The sequence below is a fragment of the Sprattus sprattus genome (assembly GCF_963457725.1).
Source record: "Sprattus sprattus genome assembly, chromosome: 4".
NCBI classification, from domain to species: Eukaryota; Metazoa; Chordata; class Actinopteri; order Clupeiformes; family Clupeidae; genus Sprattus; species Sprattus sprattus.
The window spans coordinates 33326897-33351785 of record NC_137923.1 but is presented as its reverse complement, the minus strand read 5'-3'; the positions used below and the strand labels follow the sequence as shown (position 1 = coordinate 33351785).

At 40.8% G+C, this 24889-nt stretch overlaps 1 protein-coding gene and 1 pseudogene across 2 annotated transcripts in view; both read right to left on the bottom strand.

Annotated features, from left to right (window-relative positions):
• The window catches only part of mtf2 (metal response element binding transcription factor 2), a 44453-nt gene continuing 19564 nt past the window's right edge, over positions 1 to 24889 (bottom strand). Inside the window, exons 4-12 of the mRNA XM_080836398.1 lie at positions 22118 to 22213; positions 17101 to 17195; positions 16101 to 16228; positions 15251 to 15346; positions 15091 to 15159; positions 14786 to 14909; positions 1387 to 1454; positions 1008 to 1181; positions 1 to 680 (exon numbers count right to left, since the gene is read on the bottom strand). Of these exons, the coding sequence (XP_080692524.1) occupies positions 281 to 680; positions 1008 to 1181; positions 1387 to 1454; positions 14786 to 14909; positions 15091 to 15159; positions 15251 to 15346; positions 16101 to 16228; positions 17101 to 17195; positions 22118 to 22213 (1250 nt within the window). The 3' untranslated portion in view covers positions 1 to 280. The remainder of the gene's footprint in view (positions 681 to 1007; positions 1182 to 1386; positions 1455 to 14785; positions 14910 to 15090; positions 15160 to 15250; positions 15347 to 16100; positions 16229 to 17100; positions 17196 to 22117; positions 22214 to 24889) is intronic.
• On the bottom strand, positions 7307 to 9880 carry LOC308364465 (putative nuclease HARBI1; annotated as a pseudogene). The gene is made up of 3 exons: positions 9837 to 9880; positions 8417 to 8579; positions 7307 to 8218 (listed from the first exon to the last, which is right to left on the bottom strand). The product of its transcript is annotated as a putative nuclease HARBI1 (transcript).

Here is a 24889-nt window from a genome sequence, read left to right as displayed (position 1 = left end):
TCAACTATCCCCGGCTCAGTCTCTGTGTTTTGCCCTCTCTACAAAGAGTACATAGAGGCAAGCAGCTGGAGGTTTGAAGATTAAGTCAAACTATTTGCTCTGAAATGACTCATTACTGTGTCACAGGTCCGAGTTATCGGGACACTGGAAAAGTAGGCTTAGATTTTTTTTAAACACTGGCATAAAAATAAAATAAGAATCCAACTAACACCATCAAGGCCTCCTTTTCAAGACAAAAACAATGACAGCTGGATCTAAATAAGAAACTTGAGGCCGTGCCTCAAGAGGCAGTGAACCCCTCCCATTCCACCAGATACTGCACTGTTCCATCTCCGGTGACGCGGCGACCCACCACACGGTAGTTCTCCCCACAAACCATACGACCCGAGGCTCCAAAGTAGCTGCTGATGGAGGACTTGAGGTGGTTGATCTGGTCTTGATCGTTAAGGCAGTGCTCTGGAGATGGAATACCAGGAAGAGGGAAAAGACTTCTACTAAATTCCAAACTTCTACTTTCGCTGCCAGTGGTGTGACATGTTGGCTGCTCGTCGAGGTTAACGTGTTGAATTTCAGGATTTGCCGGCGGGAGTGTCCGACGAGGTCGTCCCCGCCGTCTTTTCAGAGAGGACTGGGGACCTGGCCATGGCAGAAGTTTACGTGTTCTGCTGGAAGTAAAAAGACTGGTAAGAGAGAAGAAGTGAATGAATGGACAGTTTGACGCAATGGTAGATAGGTCGATTAAGCTAAATGTCATGTCAGCACATATTTTAATTTTCCTGGCTAAAACAGGGTGGATTCTGCAAATTTAGTTTGTTTCGTTTTTTACTTGAGATATAGCTAGCTATATTCACGTTCACAAACCAGCAAATTAATAAAATCAAATAAAAACATAGTAGTAATGGTAATGCTGTAAATAGTTTCATCTCCAATGTGTTTTTTCTGTAAGATGAGAACAATCATAAAGCCTGTACGCTGACCTCAAATACATCCAAAAAGAGTTTTCACACCTGGCAGACACATAAAGGGGCTTTGAAGATTTGCGGCCTTTGATCTTGATCTCATGGGAACCCTTCTCCTGCTCTCGATCCGGCCAAAGCTCCGAGCTCTGGGGCACCGGAGGGACGCGGATCCTCAGACCAAACAAGTGCTTCTTCTTCTTTATCTCCTTTCCAGACATAAACCTGTAAACAATATAGATCATTAACCTATTATCTTACTGTCCATAAGTACCATTCGGAGAGATCATTTTGGTTTTAACAAAATATAGAGTATAACATGCTTATTTGATACGCACATTGATATGCAAAAAGTTAAGATTTATGGATGCAATTTCCTTTATGGTTTGACGTTCACCTACAGTAAACTGCACAAGAAGAGGAAACTCACATGCTGTGGTTGTTATTCAGTGCTTCCAGAACACTTCCGTAGCGTTCAGATTTTGGAGTTTCTGAAAGCTGTCAGGTAAAAGAAAAATAAATGCTTTCATTCTTAAACCACAAACAAGTAAATGTTGGGCTTTTGTAACAACAATTTTAACCTGACAACACCAATCAAGTTGGACAGAGAATCCAGGGATCCTTCTAGTGTCCCTAACATGGTCATGGTGTTATGCCTTTACATATATATATACAGTCCTGCTCAGCAGTATTGGCACCCCTAGTGAATATGAGCAAACAGGCTATGAAAAAATATGTCTTTGCTGTTTATCCTCTTGGTCTTCCACTCAAAATATTCATAAAAATCTTACCTTTTCATTGAGGTAAAATAATTGAGAAAAAAAGTTTTTTTCATTACATTAAATAAATATTATTCTTCAAAACATGTGTGCACAGGTATTGGCACCCCTTAATTAAATGTTTTGTGCAGCCTCCCTTTGCCAAGATAACAGCTCTGAGTCTTCTCCTATAATGCCTGATAAGGTTGGTGAACACATGGCACGGGATCTGACACCATTCTTACATACAGTATCTCTCCAGATCCTTCAGATTCTGAGGTCAACGCTTGTAGACTCGGCTTCAGCTCATCCCAGAGATTTTCTTTGGGGTTTAGGTCGGGGGACTGTGATGGCCATGGCAAAACCTTTATTCTGCGGCCGGTGAACCATTTTTGTGTTGATTTTGAGGTATGCTTCGGATCATTGTCCTGCTGGAAGGTCCAACCATGGCCCATTTTAAGCTTACTAGAGGGGCCTGTTAGGTTTTCATTTAATATCTGTTGGTATTTGATCGAGTCCATGATACCATGTATCCTCACAAGATGTCCAGGGCCTTTGGAAGAAAAACAGCCCCACAACATCAAAGATCGGCCACCATACTTCACAGTAGGTATGGGGTGCTTTTCTGTATGGCTATCTTTCTGTCTACGCCAAACCCACCTTTGTTGTTTTTGCCAAAAAGCTTTATTTTGGTCTCATCTGACCATTTAACTCAGTCCCATTGAAAGTCTGACTTCCATTTGGCAAACTGTAGGCACTCTAGTTTGTTGTTGATTGACAGCAGAGGCTTTTTTCTGGCAACCCTTCAAAACAACCTGTGGTGATGTAGGTGGCGTCTGATGGTAGTTTTGGAGACTTTCTAACCCCAAGACTCAACTAATGTCTGCAATTCTCCAGCTGTGATCCTTGGAGATTATTTTGCCAGTTGAACCATCCTCCTCACGGTGCGTGGGGTCAATGTACACACACGTCGTCTTTCAGGCTGATTCTTAACATCACCTGACGCTTTAAACTTCTTTATTATTTCCATGATAGTGGAAATGGGTATTTTCAACAGGTACGAGATTTTCTTGTGTCCATTTCTTGATTTGTGCAGCTCAACAACTTTTTATTGCACATCGTCACTGCGTTCTTGGGTCTTTCCCATTGTGATGAATGACTAATGGAATTTGGCCTGTGTCATCTCATATTTGTACATCAGTGGAACAGGAAGTCATGGTTAACCTCTTAAGAGTCCATAATTAAACAGGCGAACTTAAAAATGTAAAACAAGACTGGAAATATACTTCAGTTAGATTTCAATTATAAGATTTTTGTAGGGGTGCCAATAATAGTGGTACACATGTTTTTGTAAAAAATATGTATTTAATCTCAACCGTTGTTTTCTCTTACAATAATTTAACTTCAATGTAAAGGTAAGATTTTTGTGAATATTTTGAGTGAAACACCAAGAGGATAAACAGCACAGACATATTTTTTCATACCCTGTTTGCTCATATTCACTAGGGGTGCCAATACTGCTGAGCGGGACTGTATATTAGGGCTGGGCAACGATTAAAAATTTGAATCGCGATTAATCGCATTATTTCACTGATTAATCGCGATGGTGTTAATTTCAATTTAAACAATTGTATCAAACACAAAACTAAAGCTTATTGCCACTGAATTAATGTTAGAGTGTGGTGAAGCACCAAAAATGTGATTACATTTACGTAAACCAGAAACAGCAAACATAGAAGGAAGTTCTGTATTTATAATTGTAAAGATTTTGTTTTATTTTCTAACATAGCTCTTCCCTTATAAAGTCCTACAGTAGGCTATGAGCAAGATTGACAGTTCAATCAGATTAACTCAACCAACAGCAAACTCGGTAACCACAATTACCTCGGAGTTACAGTGCATTATATCTATGAAACCCTTCTACCCTGGCCATTAGTGATGCGCCGGTCAGGTTTTTTTTTACACCCGCCCCAACCCAACCCGTGAGGAGATCTGAACGCCCAACCTGCAAAAATATGCACTGATAATTACCCAAACCCGACCCAACCCGCGGAAGAAAAGAAAAAACGCCAGTGAATCCATATTGCCATGTAACCTAAATGGAAAATAAAGAGAACTCATTCAAGACACTGCCTTGTGCTAGATTCGCAGTAGAGATTGTGATACAATTTCATAAAAGATTAAGTAGGCCTACCAAACAACAACAAAGAAACTGAAAGATCAAGGTTTACGTCGTTCTTTATTTTGCAGAAAATCGCATGGAATTGCATTTCAACAGTTGCCGAAACTTTAACATCTGACATCAGGTCTGAGAACTTTATTAGATATATGATATAATTAGATTTATTAGAAAGGTGAACTTAGGTCTTCTTTTAACTTTGATTGGCTAACATTGCATGTAGAGCAGCGTTGAATGAATGAAAGGGAGCCCTGCATTTGCGACATTGGCGTGTGTGTGCTTCCCAGAATGCCTTGCGTGTGTGAATGTTATGTGTAAAATGTGTAGTTGGCAACATGGATGTTAGATAGTCTACTATTGAGCGTGTGATAATGGATGTAGCCTATTCGTTACTGTGGTGTCTCTATTAGTAGCCTAACTCTAATGTGTTTACCCGATATGTTTAAGTGAGATTACCATTGTGGTGTGTTGCACCCGCATTAGTAGTACCATGTAAAATCTCCCTACCCCACTACACGTTTCAGGTCTTTAACCGCGAATTATTTCCTTTTCCGGTTCCACAGCAGCCACCGGCAAACGTTTACAAAATAAAAGCCTGAAAGCAACCACCTTGTACAATAATAAAATAAATAATAAAAACTGCGTTAACGCGCATTAAAATAATTGTCGGCGTTAAATGACAGATGGATTAACGCACGATTAACGCGTTAACTTGCCCAGCCCTAATATATATATTTATAAAACAATTGGGTTCTATCGCGTTATTTAGCTGTTTCTGATTGGACGAGAGACGTTCCATGCTATAGATTATCCGTCAACATACCAACGGGGATAACCGTTAATTCAAGAACCAGGCAATATTCAACCAATGATGTTAGGTGCATGCAAGTTTAGAAAAAAAAAATGTGAGTTAGTCAACCACCAACATTTTCGTCTCGTCTCGTCAACGAATGTAAAATATATTTAGTCAGTTTTTTCAAATATTTAAGCAATAAAGCACTCGTGGGAGTGGGGTAGGTAAGGGATAATCCCACGTGTGTTGTTGCCTACGGCACTCGGCCTCCGGCCTCGGTGGCTACGGCCGAACACCACCCGTGGGATTATCCCTTACCTACCCCACTCCCACTCGTGCTATATTGCTTAAATATTTGAAAAAAAAACTATGACTAAATATATTTTACATTCGTTGACGAGACGAGGCGAAAATGTTGGTGGTTGACTAACTCACATTTTTCTTTTCTAAACTTGCGTGCACCTAACATCATTGGTTGAATATTGCCTGGTTCTGTATCCCTTCTCTATTCGCTGAGATGCCCAGACATGCCAGTGACACCCTAACAAACGTTATATGATGGCTCAAGTTCAAGCACTCTGTACTGGAAGAAAAAGAATAGATATCTGGATACTCTTTAATTATAACTTGACAGAAAAAAAACACAATGCACCGCAATAACGGGAGAGAAACCTTGTGGCTTCAAAAGAGGTGGGAGAAACACAATAAGAGGCACCTGAAAGCGCACAATCCTCTAATTAATATCACGGTTAATTAGCTAGTAACTGTCAATTAGAATTAGCTAAATGTTAACTAGTTATTAGAATATATTAGCCAAAGTTAAGTTAATTCAAAGGAGCAGTCAAGTGTATTGGTTGTGTCAGCTTGGATAGCTAGCTAGCAATTTTCGATTGAAGCTTCCCATTAGCCTTGGCAAATGATTTCCAAAACTTTTAGCTAGCTTACGTTAGTTTACGATGAGGTAGCAAAGCTAAGTTATACTAGCTATCAATAGCTAGCTAGTAAAATCATTGCAGAATGGACTATAGGGACAGGCCACACATGACATTAATCAAGAAAAAAAATATGAATATATGATTGGTTTACATATCCTTGTCTATTTGGGCAATTTTTATTATCATTGGCACCACTTTCAACTGTCAAAACTATCCGTCTAGCTGAATCTTTTGGTTATCCGATTGCACAGCAATTTATTTGGAGGATATGTTGTTGATTTAACTCTAAGGCAAGGTAGGCATAGCAGTTGTATTGTGATGTACTGTGCTATCACATAATTTGAATCTTCAAAATCTAGACTTGAAATTATCTTGTATTTTAATCATAATACTGTTAATTGCCTTAAAATGATTATTTACATTGAGTTAATTGGAATTCAGCTGTAGGCTTATACTAGGAGATATGTATCTTAGAGACTAATTGTATCCACAATGTAAGTACTGCAAGCTTGACTAATATGCAGTTGTAGACACAATACAGGAGGTCCCTGGGCCTGAGAAGAGAAGAAAAGGAGTTAAATGTAGCCATAAGATGGACTTTAAATGTGACTTAAAGTAGACTAAAATGATCTGAGTTTTCGTCGAGGAAAACTAGACTAAAACTTAGAAGGATAAAAATTACTAAATATGACTAAAACTAATATGCATTTTCGTCTAAAGACTAAATCTAAAATAGCTGCCAAAATGAACACTGATGAGCAGCAGATAAATAGAGGGTTATGCCTTCAACATAACCAATTTATTGAGCATTTGACTATTCAAAGCTGTATAGCTGTGCAATATGTTCATATGTCTGTAGCAGGGTTGGGGAGAAACTAGTTACATTTAAAGGATTTATATAATTAAATTACAAAATAAATGTTATTATAATCCATCACTAATCAAAATATTGGTAATTTTATTATTCTTGCTAATCCCTTTATATTCTTTTTTGTTTGAATATGCCCCGTCTCTCATCTGCCAATCAAAAAGTGAGGTAATAAGCGACAGTACTTTGAAGTAATTAAAATAGTTACATTACTTTGAAGTAATTAAAATAGGTACATTACTTCTTCACATGGTATTTCAAAAGTAACCTTCCCCAACCAAGGTCTTGATGATAAATAGATAACACACACTCAATCACTATCAAACCTTTTTGTGATCCTTCCCTGCTTTTTTGGGAATTTGCTCTTTTTTGTATCTCCTGGGCCCAGTTTTTCAAAAGTAATCCAGTGGGATTTCGGATAACGGATTGGATCAAATCTTGAAAATGGGTTGCTTAAAACAAAAGATGGATTCCGAAAGAAGATCAGATCACGTAATCCGATTTTACATTTGATCTGGATCAAACCTTCCTTTTGTGTTGTTCAAAACTTTGAAGTTGGTTTGGGATACATTTGATCCAAAAAAACAAGATTATCCTGATCCCACCAGAAGGGTGGATTCAGTTGTGATTTTCTGAGTTTTTTAAACAAAATTAATTATGACAAAATCAGTTTTTTTGCAAATGATATACATTTATTCATATTTTGGATGAATTCAAATCATGAAAATGATAATCAAAATGATAATGATGAGTAAAAATAAAATAAAGAAAAGCTATGACACATTTGTACACAAAAATTGTACACAGTTATTCCAAGTTAAAAGTAGTTTCGTACCATTCCCTCTCTCATAGCATGTCCAGTGGGTCCCTCACTAGGTAGGACCATTCGTGGCTGTTCTGGGTCTACATCAGGCTCAGGTCCATCATGAGTGTCACTGGCATCGCAAGGGACATGACGCCTGGTGGCGATGTTATGCAGAACAATACAGGCCAGAATTATGTTGCATGCCATCTTAGGTTCTACTCGCAGGTAGTTAAGACAGGCAAACCTTCTCTTCAGCACTCCATTTAAGCGCTCAATGGCACATCTTGTTTTGCAATGTGCAATGTTGAAGCGTGCTTGCTCAGGTGTATTTGCAACCAGAAAAGGGGTCATTAGCCATGGTAGAAGTGGGTTAGCGCTGTCTCCCAATATAATGCCATTTGGTCGGTTTGTTTAGAGCTCTCTGTATAGTGCACTCTGTCTTAGAATGCGTGCATCATGGACAGACCCTGGCCATTTCACAACACAGTTGGTGATGATGAGGTCGGCGTTGCCCACAAGTTGTACGTTGATGCTGTGCCTCCCCTTCCGATTTACATACTCCCTCTCCCTCTCACGAGGTGCTTGGATATGCACATGTGTACAATCGATAACTCCGTTAGGCATGTTCCCCATGTGGAAAAACTTGTGCTTAGTCTGAGCAATCTGGTCATCCTTGGGAAAGGAAACAAATTGATTGATCAGACTGCCCAGTGCCATGGACACAACCTTCACTACATTACTCACAGTGGATTTGTCCACTCTCATATAGTCTCCTATGACTTGGTAGAAAGTCCAGCATGCGTAAAAGCGCAGCGCAATTAAGCAGTGTTCCTCCACGGACAAAGCATGACTCCTTCGGGTTTTGTGTTGGAGTGTTGGTCTGAGCAGGTCTGAAATGTACTTGATGTCATCTCTCCCCCAAACCTGCGGGCCAAGGCAACCAAGGACCTCAGTGAGGCAAAAAACCCTCGCACTGGTAACAAGCCATATAAAAGGGGTGAATACACTGATATGGTCCTCGATATGGTCGGAGGCGAAAATTCAGAGGCTCTGCACGGTATAGAAGATGTAGAAGGAAATGGAGAGGCCACAATGACAGAGGCTGGAGAATGTGAGCCAAACCCTCCTGCAGAGGAATTTGTCCTGGACCTTACTCCAGTGATTGAGGAGGAGGATGGATCCCCCCTGACCATGGAGCCAGTTGTATCTAGAGTTGCTAAAACAAAGCGTAAACGTTCCTCGGGCCAGGATGGTGAGGCCTATGAGGTGCTTCTGCAAAAGGAAACTGAAAGAGCAGAAATTCAGATTCAACTGACAAAAGAGAAACTCCTGCTAACCCAACTGCAGCAGACAAAAGTGAAAATGGAGAAACAATTCCTAAAGGCAGAGGTGGATTGAGCTGGTCTTGGTCCTGTAAATCAGTGGTCCCCAACCACCGGGCCACGGCCCGGTACCGGTCCGTGAGGCATTTGTTACCGGGCCGCACAGAAAGAATACATAATTTATATCAATTCCGCTGTATTAATTATTAGCGTCTGAAAGGTGTTTTATTTTGAAAAACGACCGGATTTTCCCGGACGTCACATTCGCCTGTGCCTTTTGTCACGTCAAGACGCTTCTCGTTCAAGTGATACGTCACTCACATAAGCCCACAAACTAGCGAAAATTAGTAAAAAAAAAAAAAAAAACATCTTTGGAGAGCTTCTTTGCAAAGGTGAAAAGGCCGACTAAGGAGCCAGAAGAGGAGCCTACGACCTCAAAAAAAGAAAGCTTCTTTCAACAGACAATACCAGGAGTCATACTTAAAATACGGGTTTATCGCAACAGGTGATTCTCACGCACCAATTCCGCTCTGTTTAATATGTGGCGACAAGCTAGCACCAATGAAGCCTTTAAAACTGCTTCGGCACATGGAGACCAAGCAACTGATTCAGAGTTTTGGTGAGTTGTATTTTTCATGCACTTAACGTTTGTAATACAATGGTGTTGGCAGCAAATTAACTCCACCTAACGTTAATGTTAGCTTTCATTCTATCGGGCTTCATTCTATCAAATTCGCGGTTGCTTCACGGGTGCAATTGAATGATTCACATCAATATGAATGGATGACGTGTAAAATGACACCTTGAAGCCGGTCCGTGAAAAAAATCCCTACATTAAACCGGTCCGTGGTGCAAAAAAGGTTGGGGACCCCTGCTGTAAATGATCCTAACATTTTTTTGAATATTGGACAGTGCTATTTTTTGTTCCGTGGAGGAACAGTGCTTAATTGCGCTGCGCTTTTACGCATGTGGGACTTTCTACCAAGTCATAGGAGACTATATGGGAGTGGACAAATCCACTGTGAGTAATGTGGCGAAGGTTGTGTCCATGGCACTGGGCAGTCTGATCAATCAATTTGTTTCCATTGGACAGTGCTAAAATTTGTTTATTACCAAAACTAAATAAGGAATGTAAATGTTTCAGTTCATTATCATTTTTCTGTTTCTTAAAATTAAAACAAACAATGGCTATTTGTGGCCACATGTAGTTTTCGGTGTACCTGTTGTTCTTTGCTAAGCCTGTAGGCTGCACTGTTGGTTCCATTCTAAAATTCGGTAATCGAGATTTGGTAATTCTGAAATTTGGGATTTGGATCACTTTGATCCTATCCAAAGTTTCTTTGAAAAACTGGCATAAAAGTAATCTGGATCAAGTGATCCTGGATAGCAAAACATGGGATTTTGATCCAGATTACATTTTTTGAACAACTGGGCCCTGAGAATATATACAGCCGCGGAAAAAATTAAGAGCAGTGGCGGACCTAGTCATTTGGGGGCCTAAGGCGAAAACATAGCCAGGGGCCCTCTTCATCCGTCCTTTTAATGCAAAAAAAAAGGGCCACCTCAAAGCAGGGGCGGACTGGGGGGAAAAAGTGGCCCGGGAGTTGTCTGTCAGAGCGGCCCACTTAATATACGGCGCGTTGCCCGCTCAATGTATGCAAAATACCCATACACTTAACATAATTTTGGATGATTACAAAGAAATAACATTATATATGTTTTTTAATAACATTTGGATCCACAAATTTGCCTGGATGGACACATGGAATAAAATGATACTGGCTATTGTAACACTCCAAGGTAGGTAGGGCCTATAGTTTGCTAGATGAATATGCTTAACTCTGGGCTAGTATCAGATGGTTAGGCCTATATGTATAACTACAGAGCCTTTAGGAATAAATGTCAGCAGAGAAAGAGTACACAATTTTTTTGATAATGATTAGGGCGACCTACATTAAGCAATATCATTTTTTTTGTAGGCTGATTAACTCATACAGCAATACCTTTTCGTATAGTAGATGGCAGCACACAATCAAAATATTTCCCCTCTACCTACACAGCTACAGTAGCTAGTTATATGGAAGAAAGTTGCATTCAGGAGCCTTCATAAGCAAACATGATTTGGCTCCGCATTAAATTATCCCACTTTTTCATTATCCACATGTCTCAAATGTTGTATGATGCAACATAGCTTTACAGGACACATAAATGTCCAGTAAAGAAGGGGGCAACATATAAGTCAAAACCAACTATATTTATTGACTGATCTCGAAAGTATTGGCTTACAAAAGCTAACTAAGTCTTCACAAAGAAAATAACTCAGTATTAGGGCAAAAAGCGAACATTCACACTGTACAACCTATGAAAAGTGACAGCGGTAGCCTACAAATAAAGAAATACAGACCGCGTTAGCCACTTCACAGCGTGCTAGCCATGATTTTCTTTCGTTCCAATTCTTGGATGTAGGGTTCCACCCTTTATAGAAACCTGTTGAATCGATACATTTGGTGTAGGAAGTCCTAATTGTTTTGTTGTCAATTTATCTTAATTAGTACGCCGACAGAGAAAACAAATCTCCTTTTCCTGAAAGCAGTTCGTCGCCACAATCGCCCTTAAGGTCCGCCGCCACTGGTTTGAACTTTGTTGTAGAAATGAACAGAACAGAACATACGATGGGGTGTAAACATCAGTGGTAATGGTAGTGTTGCATGCTGGGTGTGTGATTATGTGTGTGTGTGTGTGTGTGTGTGTGTGTGTGTGTGTGTGTGTAGGGGTGTTAAAGGTGTCTACGAGCGAGACATGCAAGTATTAGGCTAGAGTGATTAACATTTAATAACAAATAAACATAGTAAGACTGACGGAGGAGATCAGAAAATAGTAAGACAATAGTAACCATGAGTGTGAATACAGGTCACTAGGAGTAGTATAAATAGCAGACAGTGAATCCCGTTGGTTATCATGACAGGTATATAATGTATTCGCTTAAGCAAGAAAAACTGTCGCAACCGACGATATCTGCGGGAGGGCCGGTTGGTTATGGACTTAGGCCGTCCCATCAGTGCCTGGGTGGGCAATTTATCATGGGCTTTCTGCTGGGTGAGGGCCTAAGGCAGTTGCCTAGTTCGCCTTAATGGTAGGTCCGCCACTGATTAAGAGACCACTTCAAATTGATCAGTTTCTCTGGTTTTTCGATTTATTGGTATAGATGAAATGTCAGGTTCATGTTTATCATTTGCATGTACTTGTTTGGAGGGAATTGTTTGAGTAGCCAAAAAACTACATGAAACATGGAATTAGTCCATTTCAAAAGTAAGTGAACCCCCAGCTGAATTGGTAAAGTCAAGCAGGTAACAGATTCGGTGAAACTTATTTGGGTGCTTAATTAGTCAATTAAGCAAACCAATCAACTGAGACATCCTTAGGGAAAGGTTTGGGCAACACAGATTAAAAGAGAGAGGAAACCAACCAAACTACTGAAGTTCCAAGGTGTACCCACACAGATCCACCATGCCGAGAGGAAACGAGATATCCGAGAACATCAGGAAAAAGGTACTGACAGCCCATCAGTCTTGGGAAAGCTATAAGACCATCTCCAAAAGATTCCAGCTCCATCCATCCTTCCAAGAAAAATAATTTAGAAATAGAGGGCATTGAACATGACCGCATCTCTGCCTAAAAGTGGACGCCCATCAAGACCATCACCAAGAAGCACCAGAAGAAGAATAAATCAGGTAAAAGTCAACCCACACATCACCTCTAAAGAGTTTCGGACCTCTCTGGCAGCATCTGGGGTAAATGTACATGGGTCTACAATCAGACGGAAATTGAATAGACATGACATTCATGATCGGGTTGCTAGAAGGAAGCCTCTGCTCTCAAGAAAGAACAAAACTGCCCGTTTCAACTTTGCCAGAGAGCACTTGGATAAACCAAAGGCCTTCTGGAAGTCCCTTCTTTGGACAGATGAGTCCGAGATAGAATTATTTGGTCACGATCAAAACCAACAATTTTCGTCTGATTGTAGACCCATGTACATTTACTCCAGATGCTGCCAGAGAGGTTCGAAACTCTTTAGAGGTGATGTGTGGGTTGACTTTTACCTGATTTATTCTTTTTCTGGTGCTTCTTGGTAATGGTCTTGATCGGCGTCCACCTCAAGGCAGAGATGCGGTCATTTTGAATGCCCTCCATTTCTAAATTATTTGTCTTGGATGGATGGATGGAGCTGGAATCTTTTGGAGATGGTCTTATAGCTTTCCCAAGACTGATGGGCTGTCAGTACCTTCTTCCTGATGTTCTCGGATATCTCGTTTCCTCTCGGCATTGTTGATCTGTGTGGGTACACCTTGGTACTACAGTAGTTTGGTTGGTTTTCTCTCTCTTTTAATCTGTGTTGCCCAAACCTTTCCCTAAGGATGTCTCAGTTGATCGGTTTGCTTAATTGACTAATTAAGCACCCAAATAAGTTTCACCGAATCTGTTACCTGCTTGACTTTACCAATTCAGCTGGGGGTTCACTTACTTTTGAAATTGACTAATTCCATGCTTCATGTAGTTTTTTGGCTACTCAAACAATTCCCTCAGAACAAGTACATGCAAATGATAAACATAAACCTGACATTTCTTCTATGGAAAATTGGTGATGGAAAAAAAATGAAAAAACATGGTAAAACAACAGAAAACTTTTAGTGCTCAAGGGGTTCACATACATTCAAGTGACACTGTACATGAATTTTACATTATTATTAATTCCATATCCATGTTTTTTCTTGTCTTTTCAGAAACACTATTTGTAAAGCTGATTGGTCACCCTGCCAGAGCCTGTGTTGTATTGCTCATAGGCAGGCACGTGCACAGACATTTTGGGGGGGCAGGTGCTAAAAAAAAAAAAAGGGCGCCCATCACCAAAATGATTATTGAAATTAAATCTCTCTCGCTCTCTGGCTTCCACTCCCTTAACGTCTGATACATCAAATGATGTCTGCGGTCCCTTTTTTCTGTAATTGGTCCACCTCACCATGCTTGTGCATCAAATCTGAACTTGGGGAATACTCCAGCCACCCATTTTTAGAAAACCAATGCTTTTGGAATGACCGCCCTTCATAATTTTTTTGGAGGAAAAATTCTGGTTGTCGTTGTAAAACAGGCAAAACGAAGAGATACATAAATATCACGTTAAACAATGTGGGACAAGAATAGCATGACCCCGAGAGCTAGCATAGTTTACCTGCTATTTTCTAGCTGTGAATTCTCGTGACATTTATAAACAAACATTCAACATACTTTCGAAATTGTTTAAACGGCATTTATACAACACAAAATATGCACTTTCAGACAAATAATGTCATTAAACCTGGCAAACGTCAGTAAACAGCTGGACAATGCTTTGAAATCGAGTTAGTTGTCTGTTTATTTTTTTTTTAGGAAACGTCGGACCAGTCCGGTTTTCAGACGTATTGTTTTCAGCGGCACTAATGTTGTTAATTTATACAACGTCGGGGGATTGCACAAACACTGTCATTACCTGTTTGTCTGATGCAGGTCAGTGAAGAAGTAGGCTGCACCTGTTGGCCTGCCGCTCAACACTGATGTGGGGGATGAGGAGGGAGGGGCGCGGAGGGGGCTTGTGAGCACCGCAGATCATAGGCAAAGAATACTTATTCTATGTCTATGCCGCGGAGCATGTCGGGGCGAAATTCTCACAAGAAATCCAAATAAATGCCCCCTCAGATATCAAAACACATTTGGGGAAATTGATGACGAGAGACTAATTTGTATTCTAGAAATATTGATGATTGAAAAAAAAATTGGTCTCCAGAAAAAAAGGGCACTTTTTCTCAACCAGGGCACAAGGGCTGGTGCTTGAGCACCAGTTGGGGTCTATCTGTGCACGTGCCTGCTCATAGGTCCAGTAATGAAATTTTGTTATGCAAGTGAATTTCTATCGCTTGTTACAGAATGAATTCATGCATGCTCTGTCTGCCCTTGTGTCGTTCCTGAGGATGACTGGTGTAATGCCCATATCTCACAATCGCACCCAGAGTGGCTAAAACTGTCAGCGATAGTGAGAAATATCTGATCAATTTGGACTTTGGCAGACACACATACCTGCTGTCCATCATCTGCAACAGGCCAAAATCAGTGTACTACACATTAAATGGACACATACCTCACCAAGCTGTAGCCGATCCCAGTTGTCATTGACATAAGCCATCAGCTCCCTTTCTGAATCAAAGTACTTCTTTTTGTAAATGACACTCAGATTGAAGAGGCACAGATGTGCAACATCTGCCCTGTTAGAAAAGTACAGACCAATGAGTCATCCGACTTCTTTAGTTTTAGTCACATAATATCTACATGCAATATTAGAAATGAAATAGGCATTTAATATCTTAAAATGCCATGTAAGACTGTGCTAGGAAAATAAGAAAAGCAGTTCCTCAGCAACCAAGTTCAAAATCCAATCAAACTCACCATCTAAGAGGCAGTCGTTTCAGAAACTCTGGTCCAGAATTACAAACCGAACAAATAAATATGTAAAACCTAATGAGACAGAAGAGGATATATATTATACACCCTTCCATATTAACTCATCAAAAATGCTTCTTGAACATAGAGTAAAATGGTGCTGGACCTGTCTCCATGCAGCATGGGTTTGTGGAAACACTGGACACAGGCCTCATGAAACCACTGTCTGCACTGCCTGCACTGCAGCATCTTCAGATACCAGCTGTGAGGGACACAGGAAACAGGAAGCACATTCATGTTCACTCCATTTCCCATTCAGACACCTGCTTGGAAAGCATTTTAAACAAGTTCAATTGGCCTCTCTTCCTGGTGCTGTTCAGATGCAATGTGTGATTCTCTCTCAAGAGAAGTACTACATAACACAAATGATAGAGATGTTTTAAAAACCGATCTGGATTTTTACATGAGGACACTAAGTTAATGGTTGCTGAAACTTTTTTACATTAAGAACATGAATACATGAATAATTTCTCAAAGTAAAAGCTATTTTGCAACATTACACATCTACATTTAATGTCTTGGCTGTAGATTAAAAATCTGGCACACAAAAAAAATTGCTTGTTTGCCAACTGATGGTTTTTGGTAGATTTGGTAGTATATCTTTGGCAACATCTTGCTGTACAAGCTGTTCTTACAATTGTGGGGGATTTTAGACCCAAATCACAAAATTACATAGCAAATAGCCTGGGCAGCTAGTGGAAGAACAACCGTGTTTATCTGCCCTTCACATGGCATATGCCTGCATAATGTGCATACAACCCCTGAAATCCCTGATTCTGACATGTTCTGATATTGACATGTTGTGATCTTACCATGAGAAATGGTTCACAGATGACATGCTTTCCACAAGTAATAAATCATGTCCATCATCTGTTTTGAATATTTCATACACACCTGTCAGTCATACTTTTTAAAGTGTGTGCTTGTTTGTGTGAGGTTAACAGGATGTCTCTTACTCTCCAGGACCACCGCAGTAGCAGTAACATTGCTGGATGTTGGTTTTGTGACCCTGATCCCACACCAGGTCATCCACAACATAAGGAAAAGATTGGGCATTTGGACCTTTCTTCAGGGCACCACCTTTCTGAGTACACATATACACAAATATGAATACATACCCAAAGGTTAAACCACCTTTCTATGAGTACACATATACACAAATATGAATACATACCCAAAGGGTAAACCACCTTTCTATGAGTACACATATACACAAATATGAATACATACCCAAAGGTTAAACCCAAAGTAATATTCTAAACCTGATTGTTCAAATCCTTGATTGTGATTGGCTAAAAGCCGATGTAAAATCCAGCATTACCTTACAATTTGACCTGATTACATTCCATACTACTGCGCAGCGAATGGCAAGGCATTCATATAGCGCATTTCATACCCAGTGTTCCATCTGGCTGTTGCGTTGCTTCAAGGGTTGCGTGGCAATGATTTATTTAGGAACTATAATTTTTAGTGGCGGAAGAATGACGGTTTACATTTAAACTATTGTTTCTTAAATTGAATTGTCTTTATTTATGAAACCATATAAAATATGTGTAGTAACAGGTTTAGAAAAGCAATAAGCCCCGCGAGTCCGTGCTTTGCGCTGATTTTAGAACAGGTAAGGGGGTTTAACGGCACTCCGCTTTGCGTCGTGCCTAACAACTCCCTTACCTGTTCTAAAATCAGCGCAAAGCACGGCCTCTTGGGGCTTATTGCTTAATTAACATGGTCGAACTTGAAAAAATGCAATACAGAAAAAAAGTCCAGTACTCAAGTCAAAGTACACAAATAAGAGATGAAATCAAATAATCCACATATTTTCACACATTTTCTTTCTAAAAACAAATCATCAATAAGAACCAAGTTGACGGTGTGAGTGGTCAGAAACAAAATGCATTGACAGTAACTCAAGTAAAGCACTTTCCATGCAGCAGTGCTCAAAGTAAAGAGGGATACCTTGGTCGTTGTCGAACACTGCCGGCACAGCCATTTGTCGTCAGACGCCACAACACTGGAATCAATGATGGGTGTATGACAAAGCTGATGGTACCCTGTCAATCAACCCATGTAACAAGGCAGATTAGTGCTCAAATTTCACAAGAGGAATAGTTTGAAATGTTTTTCCTTCTCTTCAGTTTACAGATCACATTAAACATCCAGACCACGATGCAGAGGTTCTCAACAGATTGGTTTGGAGGATGTGGGAGTGCACAAAACAAAAAGAACAAAATGAAAAAAAAAAAAAACTCTATAAATGTGCCTATTAAGATACCAATTATGAGCACAACATAATGCTTTTCCGGTTTTTCAGCTAGCTTTTATATCACCGTGTGAAAGAACAATAAACACACCTATCGTTCACACTACCTGGAGGTCTGTGCCCCGAGTCAAAAACTCATGAACATGTAAAACACGATTTTACAGAATGTTGTTGTCATACTGTGGAAATCCATCAGTTAATAGGGATATCTGTGCTAATTGTGCCATTGTTGGTGTTTCTGAGACTAATGTGTTGGCTATCAGCACCTCAACACTGGTGTCTGGCATCCCAGATTCCCCCTCCCCGTACTCATGTTAGGACACATGCCACATGCCACACCTCAAGATATACATACAAGATTTGGCATATCTCAGTGATAGCTCACGTTAATTCACAAACGAAAATTGTCTGCGAGTACCTCAGCCACTGGCAGACTTTCAGCATCCACAGACAACTCCTTTAAAAGTCCCCTTAATCACTGTCCTCGAAAAGTAAAATCCAACATAACTGTTGTGGTTGATTCAGCCTCTAACACATATCTCCACTGCTCTTGTGTGTGATTGCCAATCTTGTTTACGCTAAGTTTCACATACTTTAACTTATTCTTTTCAAAGGCTTCCTTAATCGCATCTTCAAAGGGAATCGTTAACTCAGTAAAGTAAACAATGATGTCTTCCAACATCAGCCAGGTGCTCTACAATCAAAGGAAGAGACTACCCTATGGAGGACAGTAACAACAGATCTGATGTTGAATGAAGAGGACTACATCTTTGATTGAAGACCAATGTGGGATGTCTGGCCTTCAGCCTATAAGACAAAATCGTCTACACTCCTTAGGGAGTTACAGAAAATAGTGGATGCAGACCAGAAGTGACTTCTTCCCCAATGTACTCTAGTGCCCTCCTCATTCACCACATCTCAATCCAATAAAGCACCTTTGGGATGTGGTGGAATGGGAGATTCACTTCATGGATGTGCTGCCGACAAATCTGCAGCAACTGTGTGATGCTCCATGACAATATGGAAAATATGGAAAATCTCTGAGGACTGTTTCCAGCGCCTTGTTGAAACTATTCCACAAATCATTAAGGTAGTTCTGAAGGCAAAAGGGGGTCCAACCCAGTACTAGCAAGGTGTACCTAATAAAGTGGCCGGTGAGTGTGTGTGTGTGTGTGTGTGTGTGTGTGTGTGTGTGTGTGTGTGTGTGTATAATATATATCTTTTTGCAAGCACTCCTGCCTCTGGGCCATATGCAGCCCACAAGACAGATTCATCCAGCCCACGAGGCAATTCAGAAATACAAAAAAAAAAACTAAAAACAACACAAAATAGTTAAGTCAGGTGTCAAGGGGATTCCTTTCTGGCTGTATACCTGTCCTAGTCACGGTCAGGTTGAATGCAACACGGTACTATTCAAACCATGCATGGCACTACCAAATAGGGATGAGAATTGATAAGATTCTAACAATTCCTGTGCCCTATCGATTCCTGCTTATCGATTCGATTCCTTATCGATTCGATTCCTTATCGATTCTCTTATCGATTCTTATTGGGCAAGGGGTGAAAATAAGAGCACAAATGGGTTTATTTACATTAATTTTCTTTTATATAATTTTCTATAATGCTGCACACACCATATACAGTATGTATACATACACAGTTACCATTTTTAATTAACCAACCAACCAACTAGCTATGTCGGTTATATGACAGTGTCCAACATCAGCCATTCTGTTAAACAATTAAATGCTAAGTTTAATAATGGATTTAAAATCATCAGCTAAATTGAGCCATTATTAAACTTAGAATTTAATTGTTTAACAGAATGGCCGATGTTGGACATTGTATAACTGACATAGCAACGCTAGCTTAGCTTTAGAATCTTCCATTTTCAGCCCCCTTCATAGAGGCAGAAGTAGTGTTTGCCTCCCCTCTGTTATTTCAATGTGGCTTTATGGCAGATCAGCAAATTCAGCGATTTTGTTATGCATTTGTTTCATTGTGCAAACCAGCTTTCACTAGGCTATATAAATAATCTCCATTTCCATCCAATTTAGCTGATGATGACGTTCAGAATAATACGATGACGTTTAATAATGGGTTAACACGACAATGCGAACGTTTGCGGATAACACACGCCCTCCGATAATTAACACCGTTACGATAAAACATTTCTCAAAACTGGACTTTCAATCCAAACGTGTAGTGATCAATAATGGGAGACCAATGCCAGAGCTAAAATGTATGCTTCAAACGAAGGGACAGAAGATAACTTTATCGACTACACACAATAAAGGCAAATTGCTTCACACAGTAAGTGGTTGTGATCACTTTTGAGGAGTTTACCTTGGATAGTAAGAGATGAAGCCCTGACGTTAGCTGAGCCGCTGCATGCATCACACATGACATTGCTGTAATTTAATTCCATGCTGTGTGTCCAAATGCTTATTCATATTTGTTGTATTTCCTCCCTTCAACGAAATAGGCTTTTTACACACGTTACAAGTGGCGTAGTTGTCATTTTGTCGTGTGAAATACAGCCAAACTTTAGAATGCTTCTGCCTAGTTGCCATGTTTGCTGCAAACTTCGCACATGCGCAACGGCACAGAAAACCGATAGCAGAACCGTTAAAGAATTTTGCTTACGATTCCAAAGAATCGGTTCACTGGCAATCGGTTCTAAAAAAGAACCGGTTCTCGATTGATTCCCATCCCTACTACCAAAGGTGAAGATTTGTTTGAGAAAGCCGTTTTGGCCATTTGACCTTTAAAAGTGTTCAATACTCATTTACAAAATTAACACTATGGGCCCTATCTTGCACCCAGCGCAATTGACATTGTCACTGACGCATTTATCATTCCTATCTTGCACCCGGCACACAGCGCGATTTTCCATCCAGAGGCGCGCTTCGAAATGAACTTGCGTCGTCATGGGCGGGGGCGGAACAGAGAAGGCGTTTCTCTGGCGCAAGTGGTATTTTGCAGTTTCAAAACAACGCCGTGCGCCGTGCGCCATTGACCACAAAAAAGCTGGTCTAATGTCAAAGGCGCAATGTCTAAAGTCTGTAACGCGTATTCAGAACGCTATTTTAAGGGCGAATGTGCTTGCCCGCACAGTATAGGACCTATAGGCTACACTTTACTTCTGTCGCCTTCACGAGAGATTTACACCAATTGTTTGGCAAGCCATATATAATTACAAGGAAAATAAAGTATTTACCACATGAGGAAATCATTGTGATATCCGTATCCAAGACATTTTAAAACTAGGCATACATCTAGCGTACACAATTGACCCAAATGATTCAGGTTAATTGAAGCTGCGTGACATTTGATTTATTGTATGGCTTTGTTGCATTTATTTAATGCCAGTATTATTATAAATCTTGTAAACTCATCTCTGTGTATGTGGACTTTATTTATGTACCTTGGGTTAGGTCAGCTGGTGCACTGGCTTGGATTCTAATTCTAATTTCCATGCCCCCAAATCCCTGCACGCTCTCAGGCGTGAGGGTAGACGTGGCGATGTCCTCTACTGCCGTCAGATCCTGGGTCGAGGCAGATCCACCTCCCGTGAAGCCACGAGAACGTGTGTTACCTTCCAGCTTGGATGTCCCACGTCTCCGGACGTCATTATAGCGTTTTGGGCAACGTTTTCGGGTGCCCCGTTCCAGAAACAATCACGGCAATATCTTGACATGCTTGCTTGACTTTGCTTACTTTTGGAGGGTTTCTCGCATCCCCATATATATCTATCTCCCGGCTTTTTACAAAGCCATACAATAAATCAAATGTCACGCAGCTTCAATTAACTTGAATAATTTGGGTCAATGTGTAGGCTACGCTAGATGTATGCCTATTTTTAAAATATCTTGGATATGGATATCACAATGATTTCCTCAAGTGGTAAATACTTTATTTTCCTTGTAATTATATATGGCTTGCCAAAAAATTGGTGTAAATCTCACGTCGGTCTCCTCGGCTGTGAACTTTTCCGGTCTTCCACCAGGTAATTCCGCCATCAAAATAACAAGCCGCTATGGACTATGCGCTCCTCGCTCTTAAAGGGAATGTGAGATGACGCTCGGATTGGTTTATTGCATATTACGCCCAAACCACACCTATGGCTGAGTAACCTCCTTTGGACCAACCCTTTTGACACTTGCGCTGGACGCAAGTGTGTTTTTTCCGCCGTTAAAATAGCAACTGCGCCATAGAGCCGCCCACACAGCTACTTGCGCTTGGCGCTGTCCTACTTGCTTTTCTGATCGGCAAGATAGGGCCCTATATTTATTTCTGGTCAATTTTTGAACTGAAAAATAGGATTTCTATTAAAAACAGACATTTCTCAGTGACTCTGAACTCTTAAATGGTAGTAAATTTGCCTGAGTCAGTAAACACATTATTAAAAAAACATGTGACTGTTATACTGTTTAAAAGTTGCTCAAGTTTCTAAATATTTCAGACCATCACACAGACATCACATCGTTTAGCTTAGAAGATAGCAGAAATAACAAAATGATGACCTGAAACGCAGTACTAAATCAATGACAAAGTGGTATAAAATTAAATTATTTTGTACTTTGGAACAACCCATTTTTAACCTTAGTTAAATGAGACACCAGTTACAAAAAGCATCCCAGAGTTTTGCCATAATGCAAAGCATTCAGATATTCACTTGTATTGTTGTGAAATACTTTAACTGCCACAAACCTTGTCCGCACTTGTCACAGATGACCATCTCATTGGGTGCCTCTGAATTTTCATCTTGACAGATGGTGCATACCATTTCTGTGTCCTCACTCTCTCCTGTGGATACACAACAATGCAAATAGGTGCATTTTAAAGAGGTGGATTGGCACAGTTGAAGAAAGGACAAGCTGGATGCTTATGAATGTAATCTGATCACTTTGTATCTAAAGAAAATTATTCTAATATATTGGTATGTAAGCAATGTCATTTAATTTGTCGGAAACACATAAGAAGTGAGACTGGAAAGTGATGGAACCTTATATTGCTGTTGGCCTGTTGTGTCAGACATGAACTGAGTGCTTAGATTATTTTGCATCATATAACTCTGCAGCCCATGCCTCTGGATACGACCTCTGTCTTTGTCTCATTAAGAACAGATCGCTGAGACTTGACTCATCAGCATTCAAATGACTTGTGTGAGAATTCAAGTTTTCCTATAGCATGTTAACTCTTTGCCCCCAGATAGCCTCCTTCCTGCTATGAACACCCGCCTTCCCCACCCCTTCACCTTGTGTCCTTTGCCCCTCCACCTCAAAAGGAACCGCTGCAAGATTCAGGGCCATTGGTGATTCAGACTGATTTTTGAGAACAACATGTATCATGCATGTCACATTGGTATTTCTTCTAAAATCAGTAGTAAAGAGATTTCAAATATTTTGGACAATTCTGGCCACTTCAGGTGAGTATTTGTAAAATACTAAAATCATCATTAAATAAACATACTGTAAAAATGTGTTTTATTTGTGCTGGAATGCCTGCGAAAAAACATATAATAGAGTGACAAACTTTTCTTTAAGGTTTAAGATATAATAATAATAATAATAATTATATGCATAAAGGCTTTCTGTCACTTTCAAATGGAAAATGACATGGCCATCTAACATTTATGTCCATGTGCTGTGATATCGAAAGGTAACAGTGGCAAATGGAAATGGAATGGAATCATTTGCTGAATAACCTGTTAAAAGTTTCATTCCTCAAAATGAGCACTCCAATTAAAGCGATCTTAGGTTCAGAGTGATAACAACCACTTCTGGATGATATACATTTACATTTAGTCATTTAGCAGACGCTTTTGTAGAGCATTAAAAAACCTGGTGTAACAATAAATATTGCTTATAAAACGACATAGAAAGAATAAAAAAAAGAAGTGCAGGCCTGTTGCTGCTTAAGTGCAGGTTGAGCCAAGGTGCCAGTTTAGGAAGAGAGGTGCTCTTTGAAGAGTTGGGTCTTCAAGAGTTTCTTAAAGGTAGGGAGGGACGCTCCTGCTCTGGTAGTGCTAGGCAGGTCGTTCCACCAACGTGGAACTACAACTGAGAATAGTCTGGATTGCCTTGCTTGCACTGGGGGCAGTGCCAGACGACGCTCACTGGATGAGCGCAGCGTCCTGGGTGTGACATTTGCCCTTACAAGAGCATTTAGGTAGGTGGGAGCAGACCCAGTAAGCACTTTGTAGGCAAGCATAAGTGACTTGAATTTGATGCGAGCAGCTACTGGCAGCCAGTGGAGCTCAGTGAGTAGCGGGGTGACATGTGCCCTCTTTGGTTGGTTGAACACCAGGCGCGCCGCCGCGTTCTGGATCATCTGTAGTGGTTTTACCACGCATGCCGGCAGGCCCGTTAGGAGGGCGTTGCAGTAGTCGAGGCGGGAACCCACCAAGGTTTGCACCAGGAGCTGGGTGGCATACTGGGTTAGGTACGGCCTGATTTTGCGGATGTTGTAAAGCGCAAAGCGGCATGACCTCGCGACAGAGGCAATGTGGGCTGTGAAGGTTAGTTGGTCGTCAATAATGACCCCGAGGTTTCTTGCTGTTTTGGATGGAGCCAGAGATAAAGAGTCAGTCTTGATGTTGATGTTGTGGTGGATGAACTGTTTGGCTGGGAAGACCATCAGTTCTGTTTTGGCCAGGTTCAGCTGAAGGTGGTGGTTTTTCATCCATGTGGATATATCAGCAAGACAGTCTGAGATCTGTGCCGAAACAGTGTTGTCCTCAGGAGGGAAGGACAGAACCAGTTGAGTATCATCTGCATAACAGTGGTAGGAAAAACCATGCGAGCGGATGATGGGGCCCAGCGAGGTGGTGTAGATGGCAAAGAGAAGTGGTCCCATTACAGACCCCTGGGGCACCCCAGTGGTGAGGTGGTGGGGTACAGATAGATGACCTTGCCATGACACCTTGAATGAGCGCCCAGAGAGGTACGATTCAAACCAGGAGTGCGCCTTGCCTGAGATGCCCATACTTGATAGTATGGACAGAAGAATGCGGTGGTTGACTGTATCAAACGCAGCTGATAGGTCAAGCAGGACAAGAACTGAGGATTGAGCTGCTGCTCTAGCTGTTTTTAAAGCCTCTGTCACAGATAGCAGGGCTGTTTCGGTGGAGTGACCGCTTTTGAATCCAGACTGGTTTGGATCGAGGAGATTGTTTGTTGACAGGAACTCTGTGACCTGTTTGGAGGCTGCCCTCTCAAGTGTTTTAGATAGGAGAGTGAGAAGTGAGACCGGTCGGTAGTTTTCCACCTGAGTGGGATCGAGAGACGGCTTTTTGAGCAGCGGCGTCACCCGAGCCACCTTGAATGAAGAAGGAAATGTTGCAGAATTAAAAGAGGCATTAATCACCTGTGTTATTGCCGGCAGGACGGCAGGGGAAACGGCTTGAAGGATGTTGGATGGGATAGGGTCCAGCGGGCATGTAGTTGGACGGCTACCTGCTAGGATTTTGGAGACCTCACA